The 19,875-nt window shown below is 41.1% G+C and overlaps 1 protein-coding gene across 1 annotated transcript in view; it reads left to right on the top strand.

Annotated features, from left to right (window-relative positions):
- The window catches only part of abhd5a (abhydrolase domain containing 5a), a 79,262-nt gene extending 69,122 nt beyond the window's left edge, over positions 1–10,140 (top strand). Inside the window, exons 5-7 of the mRNA XM_039736931.1 lie at positions 677–788; positions 1,099–1,285; positions 8,233–10,140. Of these exons, the coding sequence (XP_039592865.1) occupies positions 677–788; positions 1,099–1,285; positions 8,233–8,322 (389 nt within the window). The 3' untranslated portion in view covers positions 8,323–10,140. The remainder of the gene's footprint in view (positions 1–676; positions 789–1,098; positions 1,286–8,232) is intronic.
- The last annotated feature ends 9,735 nt before the right edge of the window (positions 10,141–19,875 follow it).

Below are 19,875 nucleotides of genomic sequence, written 5' to 3'. Positions count from 1 at the left end.
CCTTGGAGTCAATAGTACCTTCACCTACATGCAACTCGCACCCATGCCGTGGGCACTGATGTACCCCCATACCATCACAGATGCTACCTTTTGGACTTTTCGCTGATTACAATCTGGATGGTCATTTTCATCTTTGGCATGGAGAACTCAATGCCCATTTTCTTCAAAAACAAGATGAAATTTAGACTCATCTGACCATAACACATGGTTCCACAGTCTTTCTTTCCATTTGAGATGAGTTGGGCCAAGAGAACTTGTGGGCGTTTCTGCATAGCGTTGATGTATGGTTTTAAGTTGCATTTCTGGATGCAGTGACGGACTGTGATTTTCTGAAGTACTCCCCAGCATCAGATGGCTATATTTGTCACAGTAGCATGAGAATTTCTTAGGCAGTGTCGCCTCTGGATTTGAATTTCACACATATTTAAAATTGGTTTCTGACCTTGCCCTAATTTTCTGAATCTTTTCATAATATTATGTAGTGTAGATGTTGATCTCTTAATTGTTTTGAGCGGTGTATGTGATTGATGCCCTACAACTTGCCTAGTTCGTAAAGCACAATTGTAAACTTGGAAATGGTGAAGTTGCTTGCAATTTCTGGTTTTCATTTTGGATTATGTTAATACTGTTAGCAGAGATGAAGACCTTCTGTTCTCTCTAATGTGTTTGCATCCAGGTCCTAGTTTGGTGCAGAGGTTGAGACCGGATTTCAAAAGAAAATATTCTTCTTTGTTTGATGACAACACGGTGACCGAATATATTTACCACTGCAATGTACAGAAACCAAGGTATTTCAATAAAATTAAAGCTTTTTTTTTTTAAGATATGTTTATTTTGTTATGTATATTTAGTAGTGATGCTTTGCATATAGTTTTAAGGTGCATTTGGATTTTATCAGATTAATGTTTTTAATAAAGAAATTTTGAGCAAATTTGTCAGCAACAGCCATTTTCTGTTACTTTAGCAGGGCAGATGCAAGTCATTTCCATTATGTCTAAATTGAGAAGTGAATGCTGGATAAATCTGTTACAGTTTTTTAGACTTCCATGATCTGAGAATGGCTTTCACAGAATAACATACATTCTTTTTTTTTCCTAGTGGGGAAACTGCTTTTAGGAATATGACCATTCCATATGGGTGGGCAAAGCGACCCATGCTGCAGAGAATTGGTCTTGTTCAAGCAGACATCCCCATTACTGTGATTTATGGAGCTCGCTCTTACATTGATGGTAACTCTGGAAATGAAGTCAAAGAACTAAGGCCAAACTCTCATGTGGAGACAATAGTAAGTCATTGCATTTTTTATCTTCATCAGAAACACAGACAATACTTATTGTGTGGAGTCATTCAGACATAGACATAAACCTCAACAAAAAGAAAAAAACACAACACTACTATTCTATAGTTATGCCACCACCTTTACGCTTTATGTAAAAAGAATGTTTACCTTTCAAAAGTGTAGTGTTTCTGTGAACAGTGAGTGTGTTTACTTGCACACACAAAACCAGGAGAAGGTAAGTAACCCGGTTAAGGCAAAAACCTGATTTCTTAAAAGTCCCCCGTGCACTAATGGAGTGCTCCCCATTGGGGAATGTTGCTGTTAACGGGAGCTTAGTTACTTTACTCATGACTTACCAAAAAAATAAATTAATTAATAAAGCATATGTTATATACTTACTTATAAAATGTAATGCATTGCAAACTGTGAGTTAGTTTTGCATTACTTTATCTTCTTGTTAAAGAAAAAAACTTGCACATTTGACTGGCCTGCATTTATTATTAAATCCAAAGCCATGTGATCCTCCATGAAACTGACCAGAAACGCAGTCGAATGTGATAATTTTCTTGTGTTTTACAAATATGTTTATTACTTCATGTGCTGTGAACTAAATAAAATAAATCTCCTTTTAACATTTTCGACCTAAGTCCCAGAACATGTGTGTTATGGGCACTGGCCGCTGCATCACCCTATCTATCACACTGTTTCAACATATCTACAGTGCATCCAGAAAGTATTCACAGCGCATCACTTTTTCCACATTTTGTTATGTTACAGCCTTATTCCAAAATGAATTAAATTCATTTTTTTCCTCAGGATTCTACACACAACACCCCATAATGACAATGTGAAAAAGGTTTACTTGAGATTTTTGCAAATTTATTAAAAATAAAAAAATTGAGAAAGCACATGTACATAAGTATTCACAGCTCCAAATTGAGCTCAGGTGCATCCTGTTTCCCCTGATCATCCTTGAGATGTTTCTACAGCTTAATTGGAGTCCACCTGTGGTCAATTCAGTTGATGTGACATGATTTGGAAAGGCACACACCTGTCTATAGAAGGTCCCACAGTTGACAGTTCATGTCAGAGCACAAACCAAGCATGAAGTCAAAGGAATTGTCTGTAGATCTCCGAGACAGGATTGTCTCGAGGCACAAATCTGGGGAAGGTTACGGAAAAATTTCTGCTGCTTTGAAGGTCCCAATGAGCACAGTGGCCTCCATCATCTGTAAGTGGAAGAAGTTCAAAACCACCAGGACTCTTCCTAGAGCTGGCCGGCCATCTAAACTGAGCGATTGGGGGAGAAGGGCCTTAGTCAGGGAGGTGACCAAGAACCCGATGGTCACTCTGTCAGAGCTCCAGAGGTCCTCTGTGGAGAGAGGAGAACCTTCCAGAAGGACAACCATCTCTGCAGCAATCCACCAATCAGGCCTGTATGGTAGAGTGGTTAGACGGAAACCACTCCTTAGTAAAAGGTACATGGCAGCCCGCCTGGAGTTTGCCAAAAGGCACCTGAAGGACTCTCAGACCATGAGAAACAAAATTCTCTGGTCTGCTGAGACAAAGATTGAACTCTTTAGTGTGAATGCCAGGCGTCACGTTTGGAGGAAACCAGGCACCGTTCATCACCAGGCCAATACCATCCTTACAGTGAAGCATGGTGGTGGCAGCATCATGAACTGGGAGACTAGTCAGGATAAAGAGAAAGATGACTGCAGCAATGTACAGAGACATCCTGGATGAAAACCTGCTCCAGAGCGCTCTTGACCTCAGACTGGGGTGACGGTTCATCTTTCAGCTGGACAACGACCCTAAGCACACAGCCAAGATATTAAAGGAGTGGCTTCAGGACAACTCTGTGAATGTCCTTGAGTGGCCCAGCCAGAGCCCAGACTTGAATCCGATTGAACATCTCTGGAGAGATCTTAAAATGGCTGTGCACCGACGCTTCCCATCCAATCTGATGGAGCTTGAGAGGTGCTGCAAAGAGGAATGGGTGAAACTGGCCAAGGATAGGTGTGCCAAGCTTGTGGCATCATATTCAAAAAGACTTGAGGCTGTAATTGCTGCCAAAGGTGCATCGACAAAGTATTGAGCAAAGGCTGTGAATACTTATGTGCATGTGATTTCTCAGTTTTTTTGTTTTTAATAAATTTGCAAAAACCTCAAGTAAACTTTTTTCACGTTGTCATTATGGGGTGTTGTGTGTAGAATTCTGAGGAAAAAAAATGAATTGAATCCATTTTGGAATAAGGCTGTAACATAACAGAATGTGGAAAAAGTGATGTGCTGTGAATACTTTCTGGATGCACTGTATAGAAAGTAGTTGGAATAAAATCGTATGCAGCACTCTCTTTTCTGCCATGTTGTACGATTGAGCCCTGTAACGGAGTAGTGTATCTCTGTGCGTGCTTCTTGCCTTTCACACAGCACTGCTGGGATAATAATAAAGCAGGTATTTTAATATTGCGTTAGGATACTCGTTAAATTAAAAAGTATTCTGACTAATGCCTGTTACTTTTAACACAGTACCCCCAACACTGCTTCCAAAATGGTGCTGCTGAGCTTAGCACTACATGTTTAGCTAATCAACAGATATTTAATAATAATACTTTTTATTTTTATACAAAGCGCCTTTCTAAGAACTCAAGGACACAATTTCCACATTTAACAATTCCTCAAATATTAAGTAGATTATTTCAGCCAGGGAAAGGATTATTGCAGTTGCCTGAGGACTCTGATCAGGAATCTTATTTTTGTGGACTCTTCCACTGTTTTTCATCCATGGCTGCCATATCCATGTGTAAAGTAAAGACTGGTGGCCATGTACATGTGCAGGCTAACAGTGTGCAACGGATATGCACAGACTACGAAATCCTTAACAGTTAACCCAGTTAAGGGTCTATCAGAGTGTAATGGACATGCACAGACAACAAAATCTTTAACAGTAACCTAGTTAAGGGTTTACATGACCGTATAACCAGATTACTTGCGGAGAAGTCTACCTGTGTTATCCAGGTTTCTCAGAAACCAATAACCTAGTTTCTCTAACCAGTTTAAGGGTACACATGGATTTCTGTGAATAACCGAGTTATTAAAGCACATGTAAACGCATTGTGTCTTTCCTCTCAGGGATCATCTAAAAAATAACATTGATCTTTATATATTTAAAGGAATACTGTACTCAAAAGTGATATTTTTATGTGGTACTTACCCTATGTAGTTTGTAATGATGACTGAGAAAAAGTTTTATCTCAAATTTTCATGCATAATGGAGAAAAAAGAGTTTGTAGTATAAAACAGGCCAGTATTAAATAATACTATACAACAGCAAAAATGGAAGAAATTGCATAGTCCACATGTCAGTTATTCAGTCATAGTTGCTGAAATATTGTTAAATTGGTACACACATCATAAACAGGAAACTAAAACCGCATGGAGTTAACTTTATGAATTGAAGATGAGATTCTTGAGCAATGAATGAGCGGGCGAAGCGTTGCACCACCTTCCTGTCTACTTTCTGAACAGTGACTGAGCATAGAAGCTCTCTGGTATGGCAAAAGTCAATAACCAGTTCCTTGATTTTGGCTGATATCAAGTTATAAACAAGTTCTCCACCTGATTGTTTCCTCTTGCGTCATTTCCCCTTGTCGACACTCTTCATTAGTGTGCAATATCAGAGAGTTTCTGCAAGTGACATGACAGCGTGACATACAGTGGTGTGAAAAACTATTTGCCCCCTTCCTGATTTCTTATTCTTTTGCATGTTTGTCACACAAAATGTTTCTGATCATCAAACACATTTAACCATTAGTCAAATATAACACAAGTAAACACAAAATGCAGTTTTTAAATGATGGTTTTATTATTTAGGGAGAAAAAATCCAAACCTACATGGCCCTGTGTGAAAAAGTAATTGCCCCCTGAACCTAATAACTGGTTGGGCCACCCTTAGCAGCAATAACTGCAATCGAGCGTTTGTGATAACTTGCGATGAGTCTCTTACAGCGCTCTGGAAGAATTTTGGCCCACTCATCATTGCAGAATTGTTGTAATTCAGCTTTATTTGAGGGTTTTCTAGCATGAACCGCCTTTTTAAGGTCATGCCATAGCATCTCAATTGGATTCAGGTCAGGACTTTGACTAGGCCACTCCAAAATCTTCATTTTGTTTTTCTTCAGCCATTCAGAGGTGGATTTGCTGGTGTGTTTTAGGTCATTGTCCTGTTGCAGCACCCAAGATCGCTTCAGCTTGAGTTGACGAACAGATGGCCGGACATTCTCCTTCAGGATTTTTTGGTAGACAGTAGAATTCATAGTTCCATCTATCACAGCAAGCCTTCCAGGTCCTGAAGCAGCAAAACAACCCCAGACCATCACACTACCACCACCATATTTTACTGTTGGTATGATGTTCTTTTTCTGAAATGCTGTGTTCCTTTTACGCCAGATGTAATGGGACATTTGCCTTCCAAAAAGTTCAACTTTTGTCTCATCAGTCCACAAGGTATTTTCCCAAAAGTCTTGGCAATAATTGAGATTTTCCTTAGCAAAATTGAGACGAGCCCTAATGTTCTTTTTGCTTAACAGTGGTTTACGTCTTGGAAATCTGCCATGCAGGCCGTTTTGCCCAGTCTCTTTCTTATGGTGGAGTCGTGAACACTGACCTTAATTGAGGCAAGTGAGGCCTGCAGTTCTTTAGACGTTGTCCTGGGGTCTTTTGTGACCTTTCGGATGTGTCGTCTCTGCGCTCTTGGGGTAATTTTGGTCGGCCGGCCACTCCTGGGAAGGTTCACCACTGTTCCATGTTTTTGCCATTTGTGGATAATGGCTCTCACTGTGGTTCGCTGGAGTCCCAAAGCTTTAGAAATGGCTTTATAACCTTTACCAGACTGATAGATCTCAATTACTTCTGTTCTCATTTGTTCCTGAATTTCTTTGGATCTTGGCATGATGTCTAGCTTTTGAGGTGCTTTTGGTCTACTTCTCTGTGTCAGGCAGCTCCTATTTAAGTGATTTCTTGATTGAAACAGGTGTGGCAGTAATCAGGCCTGGGGGTGGCTACGGAAATTGAACTCAGGTGTGATACACCACAGTTAGGTTATTTTTAACAAGGGGGCAATTACTTTTTCACACAGGGCCATGTAGGTTTGGATTTTTTCTCCTAAATAATAAAAACCATCATTTAAAAACTGCATTTTGTGTTTACTTGTGTTATATTTGACTAATGGTTAAATGTGTTTGATGATCAGAAACATTTTGTGTGACAAACATGCAAAAGAATAAGAAATCAGGAAGGGGGCAAATAGTTTTTCACACCACTGTATGAGATAGTCTGAGCTGTACAGGGTGATAAAAAAATGTGGCAGGCCTGTTCCTTGTGGTGCAGTTTTTGAACCACACAAAATTCAGTCTGCCCTACAGATAGTTTATTATCCAGGGGCACCATAGGTTGATCCACCTGTGAATCTTTTAGCTTACCCCTCAAAATATAGGAGTACCTGTTAGAACAGATATTAAAGAATGATCTTTGATTTTAATTTGGTTGAGCACCTGTGCAGTGTTTATTTCTCACACTACACACTCCAAATGTCCTTCTCCTCTTATGCAGCTGCTCATTTCAGCCCTTCCCCTTCTTTTTCTATCCTGGTTAAATGCACTTTGCTCTCTTCTCTCTAGAACAGGGCTTTGCCAAGTCCAGTCCTGGAGGACCACCGTGGCTGCAGGTTTTCATTCTAACCCTTTTTTTAACGAGTGCCCTATTTGTGCTGCTAATTAACTTCTTGTGAATTAATTTTAATTTAATTGCTCTTTTAAGATTTGCTCCCCTGAATTTCTTCATCATCTCTCTGAATTGCTTCATTTCTTTCCTTAAACGGCACCCAAACAGAAATGAAATGCGAAGCAAGTGAGCCAACAGAAGACCAACTAAGTCAGGGCCTCAAACTCCAACCAATTTCACTCCATCCAGCTGCTTAATGAGGTGCCGATTCTTGTCATTAATTAAACCCGTTCATTAATTTCGTGTCCTGTTGCTGTTCTCGTGGTGCATTATCAGAAATTTCCGAATTTGTTGATTTTCTCTTTCTAAGAGCCCTGTTAAAATGTTTTGGGGACCTGAGCAGATTCACATTCCTGAAACCTTCACCTTTCTTTATTTTCAGATATTGTATGAGCAACACAGTTTGCTGGTCATGTTTTGGCTCATTTTGTATCTCATTATTGTTTGGCTGCTAATTAAGGAAAAAGAAACAATTAAGGGGTCTGAGTCTTCAAGAACAAGTCAATTAAAAGTAATTCAAAAGAAGTTAATTAGCAGCAAAAACAGGACACTCATTAAGAAAAGGATTAGAATGAAAACCTGCAGCCACGGTTGCCGACCCCTGCTGTAGAAAATAATACACATCTTTGTAACTTATGAAATCTTTAGCTTCTTGGCAATGTGTTGTATAGAGTAACATTCATTCTTCAAAAAATATAAAAAAAAAACAATAGACTGACATGTTTCTTGAGAAAGCTGTTTTGCTTTGGCCATTTTAACCCAGAGCTATAGGAATGCCAGTACTTTTGCAATAAACCGATTAACATTTGCACGTGATTAATGAAAGATAAGCTAAGGGAGTTGACCATTTGGACACTGAAGGAATGGCTACTAGAAATGAGATATTTGTAGTCATTTGTGAGTAATAAATTAAAAATCAGTCATTTCAAGACATTATAGTGATTAGAAACACTGGCAGTGTCTTACATTTCTGTATTCTTAAATGAGTTTAATGGTATTTTGGTTTCTATCAGTTTCTATCAAGAACATGAAAATGTTTAGGTATGTTCAGACATTTTACTGGTAGTCTAATTTACAATTTGTAAAGCTGTAGTCAAGTCCAGTAGTGCTGATGTATGTTTTAATGTACCCTTAAATTTGTAAAATGTAAAAATGTGTTCATGTTCCAGGCAATTCGAGGAGCTGGTCATTACGTGTATGCAGATCAGCCCGAAGACTTCAATCATAAAGTCATTGAGATCTGTAACACGGTAGACTGAGGCTGCTGTGCCTGGGAGCAAACCTGCAATAATTGTCACTTTTTATCACTGAGAACTCATCAGCATTACTACTGTGAAGACACTCACAAGGACTTATGCCACAAAAGAAAAAAGACTTGGAGAATAAGCTGTATTGCACTTTTACCAGGAAACTAACTTATATCCTCAAATGGGATAGTGCCTTTGCTATGCAGTGTTTTAAATCCAACAATTTTTATTCATCATTCTTAGCTCTTATTTGGAACAAAGACGTGCTGCTTTTTTATTTTTTGTTTGTTTTATTAAGTGATATTACTATTTAACATTCACGGCGTTTTATCTAGCAGTTCCTTAAGCCGCAACTGATAAATGGTGCTTTCATTAGCAATGAATATTTCAGTAATATTACATATCGTTTAATAAGTATCACATTTGCATTATAGGAAATCCGCAAACTGGAATGTTTACAAATCTGAAAATTTACAAATAAGAGAATGAAAAGCCACAAAATATATTTTTTTAGATGTCTTACTGACAACATTCATACACTCATGCATCATGGGCCATGCTCAATCTCCGCAGCATTGTACAGTTGTATAATTTAAAAATTTAAAAAAAAGAAAATAGTGTTATATTTATGTTTATCCTGTAGTGGTTTGCTGAGCACCGTTTAAAAATAGATGTTTTAATGGTTCGCTTGCCACCGGTGGATAGTCGAGAATTGTGTCACTTTAGCCCAGATTGTATGTTCTTGTAAGTAAAAGCTGCCTATTCAGGGCAATGTTTAATATGACTTATATTTTAATGAATAATGTTCAAAGATTGTACAGCGTAGAACAATCGAATGTCAGATATAAGAAAAAGTATGTTTTACAATGTGTTGATTACATTTTGACCTAATTTTTGTTCTGTATTTTAATTAATTAGGCGTTTCCTTTAACATATCGGTGTTTCCTATCACATTTGTCCGTTCCTGCACCACGCCAAAATAATGGGGAAAACCTGAAGCACTGTTCTAGTGCCATTTCTTCACTTCCATACTAGTCAGGGCTCTTGCTGACTTTTTTCTCTCACATCCTTAGTGAGACTTTGGTGGTCTTTGACCTCAGGCTACTGTGATGCTCAAAACAGATGGCTAGTCCTGGCTAAATAATCGCATTGTCCCCATGTAAAAGGTAGGATTTCAAATTGTTCACATTTTATTTTAGTTTCTCATTTGTTCATCTTATTCACTTTCAATCAAAAACCAGCCAAGGAGGTATATTTTTTTATTCCAGATTAAAATAAAGTATCCTTACAAAAAATAAAACAAAATGAACACTTATTTGTGAAATTACAAATTCTGAGGAAAAACTCAGCCTAAAGCCTTATACTTGTGCCAACAATCTATCATTGTCCCAAAATGTAAGAATATTAGTTGTCTCTGTAAGGATTTTGTAGTTAGAATTCTCAGAATGCAGTGATTTTTATATAAAAATGTATAATGTTTATCAGTTTTATTCCATGTTTACAGTCTAGATGTAAAATGAATATGGACTAAAGTGCAAGATGGGAAGGCCATTTAAAATCAAGGAATTGAGGTAATTGAATTTAAAATAAGCAGGTTTTGCATACTTATGTATACTGTACATAAACACACATACAAAAAACACAAAGCAACATTTGCTTTTCCTTTTCATACAGCACACTGTATAACCACGAAGAGGCTATGCATTGTGTTCAGGCACTGTAGAACAGTGGTGGTCTGTTCCTTTGATTTTACAATTGAGCAAAAAGGTTTAAATCTTGTTCTTACCATTTATTTTAAATTATCTGTAAATAAAAGTGCTATTTAATTTATGTTTGCAATTCTGTTATTCCATTCTCGTCTTTATAATACAGCAGTTACTAGTGGTGTAATGCTGCAGTTGGGGGTTGCTTCAACATTTACTACTCCTTTAATAAAGAATTTATATTTTGTACTCCAGTTATATGCTACTGTGATAAGATGCAGAAATATTCCAAAAAAGTGAGCAACATACGTGCCGTATGCTTAAAAATATCCAGTCGTCTGTGTAGGTGGATGTACAGTTCAGTAAGATGGCAGCTGACTGAGAGAGAGAGATCGCTCAGCTGACGTCACCAGAAGTACTCCACTCTCTATGCTCAGGACCACTATCTGCTCGGCCCAGAGTTGAGGAGACTCCCTTAGCTCAGGCCAATAACTAATTGCTTCTGAGAGCCATTGCAATCCAAACGTTGCAGCTTTGCACCCGGCAACTGGTTGTCGCCACAGTGCAAATTTGCAAATTGGGATGGCTTGTGGTGTGTGCGAGTCTACAACAAAACACTTGGCGTAGTCAGCGGCCTTTTCAGTATGGATGGATGGATGGATGGAGTGTGGAAGTATCGGTGCTGTGCAATGAGGTGGGTACTTGGTGATACAGCGAGATCTTAGCTGACGTCACTAGGAAGTACTCCAGTCTCTGTGCTCAGGACCACTATCTGCTCAGCCCAAAGGTTGAGGAACCTCCTTTAGCTCAGGCCAATAAGTAATTACTTCTGAGAGCCACTGCAATCCAACTGTTGCAGCTTTTCAGCTGGCAACTGGTTGTTACCACAGTTCAGATCTGCAAATTGGGCAATGGTGTGTTTGAGTCTACAACAAAACACTTGGCGTAGTCAGCAACCTTTTCAGTGTGGATGGATGGATAGATGGAGTGTGGAAGTATATAGGTGCTGTGCAGTAAGGTGTGGGTGACTGAGTAATAGAGCGAGAGTTCAGCTGACGTCACTAGGAAGCACACCACTCACAGTGCTTGGAAACATTATCTGGTCAGCCCAAAGTTGAGGAGCCACCTTGGGCAGATAAGACATTGCTTCTGAGAGCCAACGCAATCCAAACATTGCGTGTTTGCAGTTGCCAACTGGTTGTTACCACCGTGCAAATTGGGATGGCTTGTGGTGTGTGTGAGTCTACAACAAAACACTTGGCGTAGTCAGCAACCTTTTCAGTATGGATGGATGGAGTGTGGAAGTATAGGTTCTGTGCAGTAAGGTGAGTGCTGAGTGATAGAGCGAGATCTTAGCTGACATCACTAGGAAGTACTCCACTCTCAGTGTTCAGAACCACTATGTGCTCGGCCCAAGGTTGAGGAGCCTCCTTTAGCTCAGACCGATAAGTAATTGCTTCTGAGAGCCACTGCAATCCAAATGTTGAAGCTTTTCAGCTGGCAACTGGTTGTTACCACACTGCAGATCTGCAAATTGGGATGACCAGTGGTGTGTGTGAGTCTACAACAAAACACTTGGCGTAGTCAGCAACCTTTTCAGTGTGGATGGATGGATGGAGTGTGGAGGTATAGATGCTGTGCAGTAAGATTTGGGTGACTGAGTGATAGAGCGAGAGTTCAGCTGACGTTACTAGGAAGCACACCACTCACAGTGCTTGGAAACATTATCTGGTCAGCCCAGAGTTGAGAGTTGAGGAGCCACCTTGGGCAGATAAGAAGTTGCTTCTGTGAGCCAACGCAATCCAAATGTTGCGTGTTTGCAGTTACCAACTGGCTGTTACCACCGTGCAAATCTGCAAATTGAGATGGCTTGTGGTGTGTGTTAGTTTAAAACAAAACACTTGGCGTAGTCGGTCCAAGGTTGAGCAGCCTCCTTCAGCTTAGGTCAATAATAATTGCTTTTGAGAGCCATTGCAGTCCAAATTCTTCAGCTTTGCGGCTGGTGACTGGCTGTTACCACAGTTCAGATGTACAAGTTGAGATAGCTCATGGTGTATCTGAGTTTATGACAAAACACAGTGTAGTTGGCAGCCTTTCCAATAAGGAGCCATTGGGCATTAAGGTGGGTGATGAGTGGCAGAGAGAGAGCTCAGTAGACTTCACCAGGACTAGGCAAACCTTATCTGCTTGATTCAAGGTCGAGGAACCTCCTTTATTTCAGACTAATGTAATACTTCTTCTGAAAGCCATTGTACAGTATTCCAGACATCACGGGTTTGTGGCTGTGCATCAGCTGTTGCCACAGTGGAAATGTGCAGATTGAGATAGCTGGTAATATGTGTGTAAGTTCTCCAAAGCTGATTTTGATATAACTGGTGTGGGAAATCAGAGTGTGCACTGGTAGCATCCATTGCACTGCTCAAGCGAACACAAAGGGAGTGACACTGCACCCTCAAAGTCACACTCAATTTGGCCACTTGGCCAAACAGAAATGAAACGTGAAATCAGCCAACAGATGGTCAGCTACATTGGAAGGTCAAACTCCAGCCAATTTCACTCCAACCAATTCCTTAATGAGAAGCCAATTTTTGACTGCTAGTTAAAGCCATTATTGTATATCAGGACTTGTTGCTGCTCTCATTCTGTTCAGTTTTTTTCTTTTTTTTCTTTTTTAAGACCACCGTCAAGATGTTTTGGTAACCTGAGCAGACCAACATGACCGAGACCTTTACCTTTCTTTATTTTCAGGTGAGCTGGTCATGTGGCGGCATGTTTTGTGTCTCATGGTTTCTCATTAAAGAAAAAGAAACAACTGAGGGGTCTGAGTCACGTCAATTAAAAAGAAGGCAAAACAAGTCAACCCGCAGCAAAAACACACACAGTTATGGAGTCTCTTAAATGGCAAGTCAATTAAGTTGAAGGCAAGAGTTAATTAGCAGCAAAAACTGGTCACTAATTCAGAAAAGGGTTTGAATGTCAACCTGTAGCCATAGTGACACTTCACTGACCCCACTCTGGGATTTCTCTGCACTCATTTTGTCTTTTTTTTTTAATCAAATCTTTATTGAAGAGCCATGCAGTGAGCTGCAGTGCCACCCGCTGATCAATGCGCCAACTGTAATAATTGTGATGCACTGGACTGGCATTTATTTACTTTTAAGCAGTGGTGTAAAATAATCAGACTCTTATCTTTTTCTGAATTGCATTTTCTGTTTGTACACTCAAACTTATTGCTTAAAAATATACAGTGGGGGGGAAATAAGTATTTGATCCCCTGCTGAATTTATAAGTTTGCTCACTTACAAAGAAATGAACAGTCTCTAATTTGTATGGTAGTTTCATTTTAATGGAGAGAGACGGAATATCAAGCAAAAATCCAGAAAAAAACACATTACATAAAAGTTATAAATTGACTTCCATGTTATTGAGAGAAATAAGGATTTGATCAGCTACAACCCAGCCAGAATTCTGGCTCCCACAGATTGGTGATTACAACCAATCAAGCAATTACAGTGTAGCAAGGCTACGTGACATGTCAAGCAGATTGGCTTTCTAGACTGGCCGTCACTGTGTAATGTGGCTGGGAGGGTGTCTAAGGAGTATCCCTTCAGGCACTTTTGTGGACGACCAAGTGCTGGGAGGACCCCGCCTGGTAAGGATTCCAGCTGCTAGTTGTTGGTGTCATGTTGCTATAACAACTAACCAGGGACAGGATGTTTCAACGGGAAACTTTTCTTTTTAAGGGGAATGGGGGATCAAGGTAGAAGGTAAGGAGGCGACTATCTACGCTTAAAAGAATCTTCAGGATCAGACTTCACCCAGGGACGTCTGCTATTTGTGGATGGCCACCCCGAAACTGAAACAGTGCGACGAATCCCCGAGAAGAGGCCAGGGGCTGGGGTTCTCTGGGTGCTCCCATTTGGTGAGTCGGACTCGTGATTAAGTTTCTTCAGGATAGCCAGCCGGGAAGCCGTTTTCACCCAAAGACTGTTTTTTTTTTCATTCCATCCTACAGTATCCTGTGGTATCCGGGGTGAACTTCTCCAGACTGGTGGTAAGGCTGTCCGTCCCCCTGGCATTGCAAGCAATCTTTGCTTCCATTTGGGAGACTGGCATCATCCCAACTGACTGGAAAACGGGACTTGTCGTCCCTATCTGGAAAGGGTGATCGCCTGGATTGCAGCAACTACAGGGGGATAACACTACTCTCGGTGCTGGATAAGGTCCTTGCTAGGGTCGTCCTCCATATGATCCGTGATCACTTGTTCACCTACCAGCGACTGGAGGAGTCTGGTTTTACGCCTGAGAAGTCGACCATCGACCGCATCCTGGCACTGAGGGCTCTCTTGGAGCACAAACGTGAATATCAGCGGAGTTTCTTTGCAGCCTTTGTTGATTTTCATAAAGCGTTTGATTCAGTTGATTGAGCTGCCCTGTGAGACATCCTGAGGGTTCGTGGGATCTCCTCGAGGTTGCTGGATCTGTCCACTGCTACTATGAGTACTGTGCAAAGTGGAGGCAGGACCTCTTGTGTTTTTTTCCCTGTTGATTCTGGGGTTCGTCAGCGGTGTGTTCTGCTCCAACTCCGTTCAATAGACTGAGTGGTGGGGGCATCTGTTGGTGAAGAGAGATTCCCTGATGATCTGTGATCTTCGCTGAGTCAATGGATGCTCTGATCGGGGCTCTCAAGAGACTGAGTGTCTGGGCTTGCGAGGGTCCTGATAAAAACCAACATCCAGGTCTTTAATGACCTCTTGGGCACGACCATCACCATTGTGTCTGTCTGAGGAGAGAGTGTCGACCTCGTCACTGAGAGGTTTAATTCCCTCGGCATGTCTGTGGTGACTCTTCCTATTGTCAATGAGTGGACGCTAGGGGTCACTGTTGCCCGGTGAAACCCAACAGACAGATGCAGACACTGGTTTAAAAGCACCAACAAGAATTTAATCTTATTTTCTTCAATACAATGCACAAAGCACCACACTCGCCACAATTCTCCAATACTCATGCAGTAAACACAATAATCAATAATCCTCCACTCCTCCCAGCAGCTCCATCACTCTACCACCCACCTCCGGCTCAGCTTCCTGGGTCTGCACCAGTCCTTTAAATAGTCCTTTACCCAGAAGTGCTCCTGTCTCCTTCTGTCCATGTGATTCCATAGCACCTCCGGGTCAGATAAAAACTTATATTTTTCTTCAGCCTGGAAGTACTTCTGTTTCTCTGTCCTCGTGACTTGGGAGTACTTCTGGGCTACCGGTAAAATAAAAATCCCCACATCTCCCTGCAGCGTCCCACGATGGCACCCAGCAGCACTGTGAAGCTGAACTCCATCTCCCATGGTGCCCTGCGGGAATCCGGGGCACCTCCATGCTGCAGGGAAGACGCCATCTAGCATCTTTGATGTGTCGGCCGGGATGAGCTGCTGGCCGTCCATCACACTATGAAGTCAGTAGACGGATTGGGAGAGCATGGGGGGTCATGAGGTCGCTGGAAAGGGGTGTGTGGCGCTCCCGATATTTCTGTATAAGGACCAAGGTCCAAGTCTTTAGAGTCCTGGGGCTTCCTGTTTGTGAGACACGGACGCTATTCAGTGACCTGAGATGAAGACTGGACTCCTGTGTCTCTCCGTAAAATCCTTGGGTGCCGCTGGTTTGACTTTGTGTTGCTCATGGGGTCCCGAATGAGGCACATGACCTGCATTGTGAGGGACCGTCAGTTATAGCACTACAGCCATATGGCGTGTTTCCCCCCGAGGGTGATCCGGCTCGTAGGACCCTCATTGTTGGGGACCCGAGTGGCTGGACCAGGCCAAGGGATCACCCACGTAACACCTGGCAGCACCAGATAGAGGGTCATTTCCGGAGGGTGGGACTGGACCGCGTGTCTGCCTGGGGGGTTCCCAACCAGGATCCTGAGTTGTTTCGTCGTGTGGTGGGTGCAGAAACGCGTTGTTCCCATGCCTGCTCCCCAACTTGACGTGACTTGTAAACGTACCTGCACTAAGCGAGTAAATCTAAACGGCTTACTAGTACCTTTACTGACTTGTGATGGTAGTTAGTGAGCACAGTTGGATTAAACAATAAAAGAGAATACAAATAAAGTAACATTACTCTGTGTGATTAAGTTTTTTAAATGAATATCTAAATATTTCTCGTGTGTCTTTTTTTAACTTTCATTTCACTAACCTTTTCATCTTAACCGGCGATGAGAACTCAACCTCACAACCTGTCGCTTCTTTGAAAGTCACGTGACTTTACCGCCACGTTATCCCACCTCCGCTGACGGCGGATTCGCTCGTTGAATATCAAATTACGGTGAGGACTAAATAGAACTATTTTGACTTCTACCTAAATGACTGAACTTAATATATTACACATTCCACACAAGATTCAATAAATTAAACACGATCGAGTTATGTTCAAAAGTGGAACATGAAAAATACATGTAATATAAAGGAAATACATTTTTATAAATGTAACAGCCTGCCGTTTCCCTTTTTTTCAGTGTACCATAGAAACGTAAAAAATAATTATCTGAAAATGATGAAGAAACAAAGTTTGCAAAACACAACATTTGTGTCCCAGCTAAAAACGTTTGGCCACTGCTGTACTGTACTGAATGTGTCGATGGCATTTTGTGATGGAATCCCTGATCCTTCAGCACCATCATGTGCCCCGCTACACTGCAAAAATGGTCCAGGGAGGGTTTGAGGGACGTGATCACCAAATTGCTCAGATCTCAGTCCAGTCGAGCATCTGTGGGATGTGCTGGGAAAAGGAGTGTGACCCATGGAGGACCCCCACCTCGCATCTTACAGGACCGCTTGACGTCTTGGGGACCAATGCCATAGCAGGGACGTGCGGTCAGGGGAGGCTCTGGTGTGAATCTCCCCTTGGGATTAATAAAGTATCTATCTATCTATTATTATATAGTGCCTTTCATATCTATCTATCTATCATGCAATTTCTATCTATCTATCTATCTATCTATCTATCTATCTATCTATCTATCTATCTATCTATCTATCTATCATATAGTGCCTTTCATATCTATCTATCTATCTATCTATCTATCTATCTATCTATTATTATATAGTGCCTTTCATATATATCTATCTATCTATTTATCTATCTATCTATCTATCTATCATGCAATTTCTATCTATCTATCTATCTATCTATCTATCTATCTATCTATCTATTATTATATAGTGCCTTTCATATCTATCTATCTATCATGCAATTTCTGTCTGTCTATCTATCTATCTATCTATCTATCTATCTATCTATCTATCTATCTATCTATCTATCTATCTATCTATCATGCAATTTCTATCTATCTATCTATCTATCATGCAATTTCTGTCTATCTATCTATCTATCCATCCATTATCCAACCTGCTATATCCTAACTACAGGGTTAGGGGGTCTGCTGGAGCCAATCCCAGCCAACATAGGGCGTAAGGCAGGAAACACCCCGGGCAGGGTGCCAGCCCACCACAGGGCACACACACCAAGCACACACTACGGACAATTTAGGATCACCAATGCACATAACCTGCATGTCTTTGAACTGTGGGAGGAAACCCACGCAGACTCGAGGAGAACATGCAAACTCCACGCAGGGAGGACCCGGGAAGCAAACCCCGGGTCTCCTAACTGCGAGGCAGCAGCGTTACCACTGTGCTGCCCCCTGTCATCATGAAAAGTAAAAAAACTAATAATGATAACGTAAAATAAACTTTTCCACTGCTCTGTGCTATACAGTTGTTTTCTGTATGATTCCAATCATTTTTGATCATTTTAATAGTTATAATTGCTGAACTGGCGCATTTCCTGTTCAAATACAGAGGATAAACGTGAGGTGCGGCAGCGACAAGCCTCACCTCACCTCGGACTGCGCTCTCCTCACACACAGGGTTGAACGTGCTATTGGTGTGTGCCTGTCGCTGTCTCTGTTTAGACACGCGTTTATTATACACCCTGACTTTCCACAGTCTGTCTAATATCTTTAATGAATGTGTGCGACATATTTAGTCTTGCTGATCGGACATTAAACCGCAGTGAAAAGGCACAATGTGAGTGAGGCAGACAGTACCGTGCAGTACCGTGCTGGCCTGAAGGGGGCACATGTGAGCCCAACAGGTGCTCGTTGCTGCTGTTCTTCTACGCCAGGGGTCCTCAACGTCGGTCCTGGGGACCCCCTGTGGCTGCAGGTTTTCGTTCCAACCAGATTCCTAATCAGTAACAACACCTTATAGCACTGAGCTCATTTAATTAGCTGGTATTTTTTTTCTTTTATTCCACATTCAGAAAAGCACAGCAGCATGATTTTTGCATTTATAAGAAACTGAAAAATATTTCTGTTTTTGCTATAGATTTAAATGCTTAACTCTCTTTTGTTGATTTCATTATATTTTGCCCTTTCTCTGTGCAGTTTTTCCCCCTTCATTGTATCTTAATAACGACAACTTAAAACGAGCAGAGCAGACACTCGGGCAAACAACACGGAATAGTCAAAGGCTGCAGCTACTTTAGAGTCAGACCCACTAATTAGTGAATAATGGATTAATTAAACAATTAGAACACCTAGAAAAGTAGAATGAAAATCATGATGAAAATACAGTTAAAAAGAAAAAAAAAAATACATTATTCCTATATTACTGCTTGGTACATTTTAATATTTGTTTTTTTAAGCAAACTTAGTTTTCTAATTTCTAAATTGTTCCTTAAACACAGAACTTGAGAAATATCAGTGCACTTAATTAGCCCAGGAGTTCAATTAAAAACAGAAGCTGGTTGGAACAAAAACCTGCAGCGACAGGGGGTCCCCAGGTCCGACGTTGAGGACCCCTGGCGTAGAAGAACAGCAGCAACGAGCACCTGTTGGGCTCACATGTGCCCCCTTCAGGCCAGCACGGTACTGTCTGCCTTTGAGACGTTGAGAACCCCAGTTGTACGCGCAGGCGCCGATAAGTTAGCGACATCAGAAAGTCAAGTGCACTGCAGCGCTCCGTTTAGTTTTATTCTTTGTTCCGACTGACTGCCAAAATGGAAGATTACATATCTAAGCTTAAACATTTCCCAAAACTGGAGTTTCAGTCAAAACAAGAAGAGATAAATAATGGAAGACCGACGCCGCAGCTAAAAGGTTTGCTTCCAACTAAGGGACAATTATATTTTGACCTTAAAAAATATTCTTTTGTTGTTCTTGTTATCCTTTTGTTGAACAGTCTGCATTAAAATTAATTAATGCTTCAGAGTTAAAAGCTTTGAAAAAACAACTAAATATTTCAACTACGGTCAAAGCTGAAATCCGTTTTTTGTACACCACTCTATACTTTCATTTGTATTGAATGAATATGAATTGTGGAATTGCAACGGCAAATTTAGAACACATGGAGGGTGAGGAGAAAATGCGCTCTCGCCGCTATAAACGTAACGTTCTTTCTTAGTCAAATATGCGCCTTACCTGTCTCTGTGTGTGTAAAGAATGAGATGAGATATGAAACATAACCAGTAGTCAAAGTGCCAACTGAATAGTGAATAAGCGACTCTTTTGGGTTCATATATTTGTAAGTCTCACTCTCGCCACCAGCCATGAACCTTACCGCACGTCCCTGTTCCATAGGACACCTTCAGAGGGCTTGTGGAGTCCACGCCTCAATGGGTCAGAGCTGTTTTGGTGCATCGAGAGGGACCTCCATAATATTAGGTGGGTGGTTTTAATGGGGTGGCTGATTGGCGTTGATACACACACACACACACACACACACAAGCACAAGCACATGTCCAGAGTGTGTTCATATAAATGTCTGCTCAGTCACCTTGCGACTTGAAGTACAAACTGCTCCTAAATC

The sequence above is a fragment of the Polypterus senegalus genome, chromosome 15, assembly GCF_016835505.1.
Source record: "Polypterus senegalus isolate Bchr_013 chromosome 15, ASM1683550v1, whole genome shotgun sequence".
NCBI lineage: Eukaryota > Metazoa > Chordata > Cladistia > Polypteriformes > Polypteridae > Polypterus > Polypterus senegalus.
Note: the sequence above shows the minus strand (reverse complement) of the source record. Positions and strands in the feature narration are given on the sequence as shown.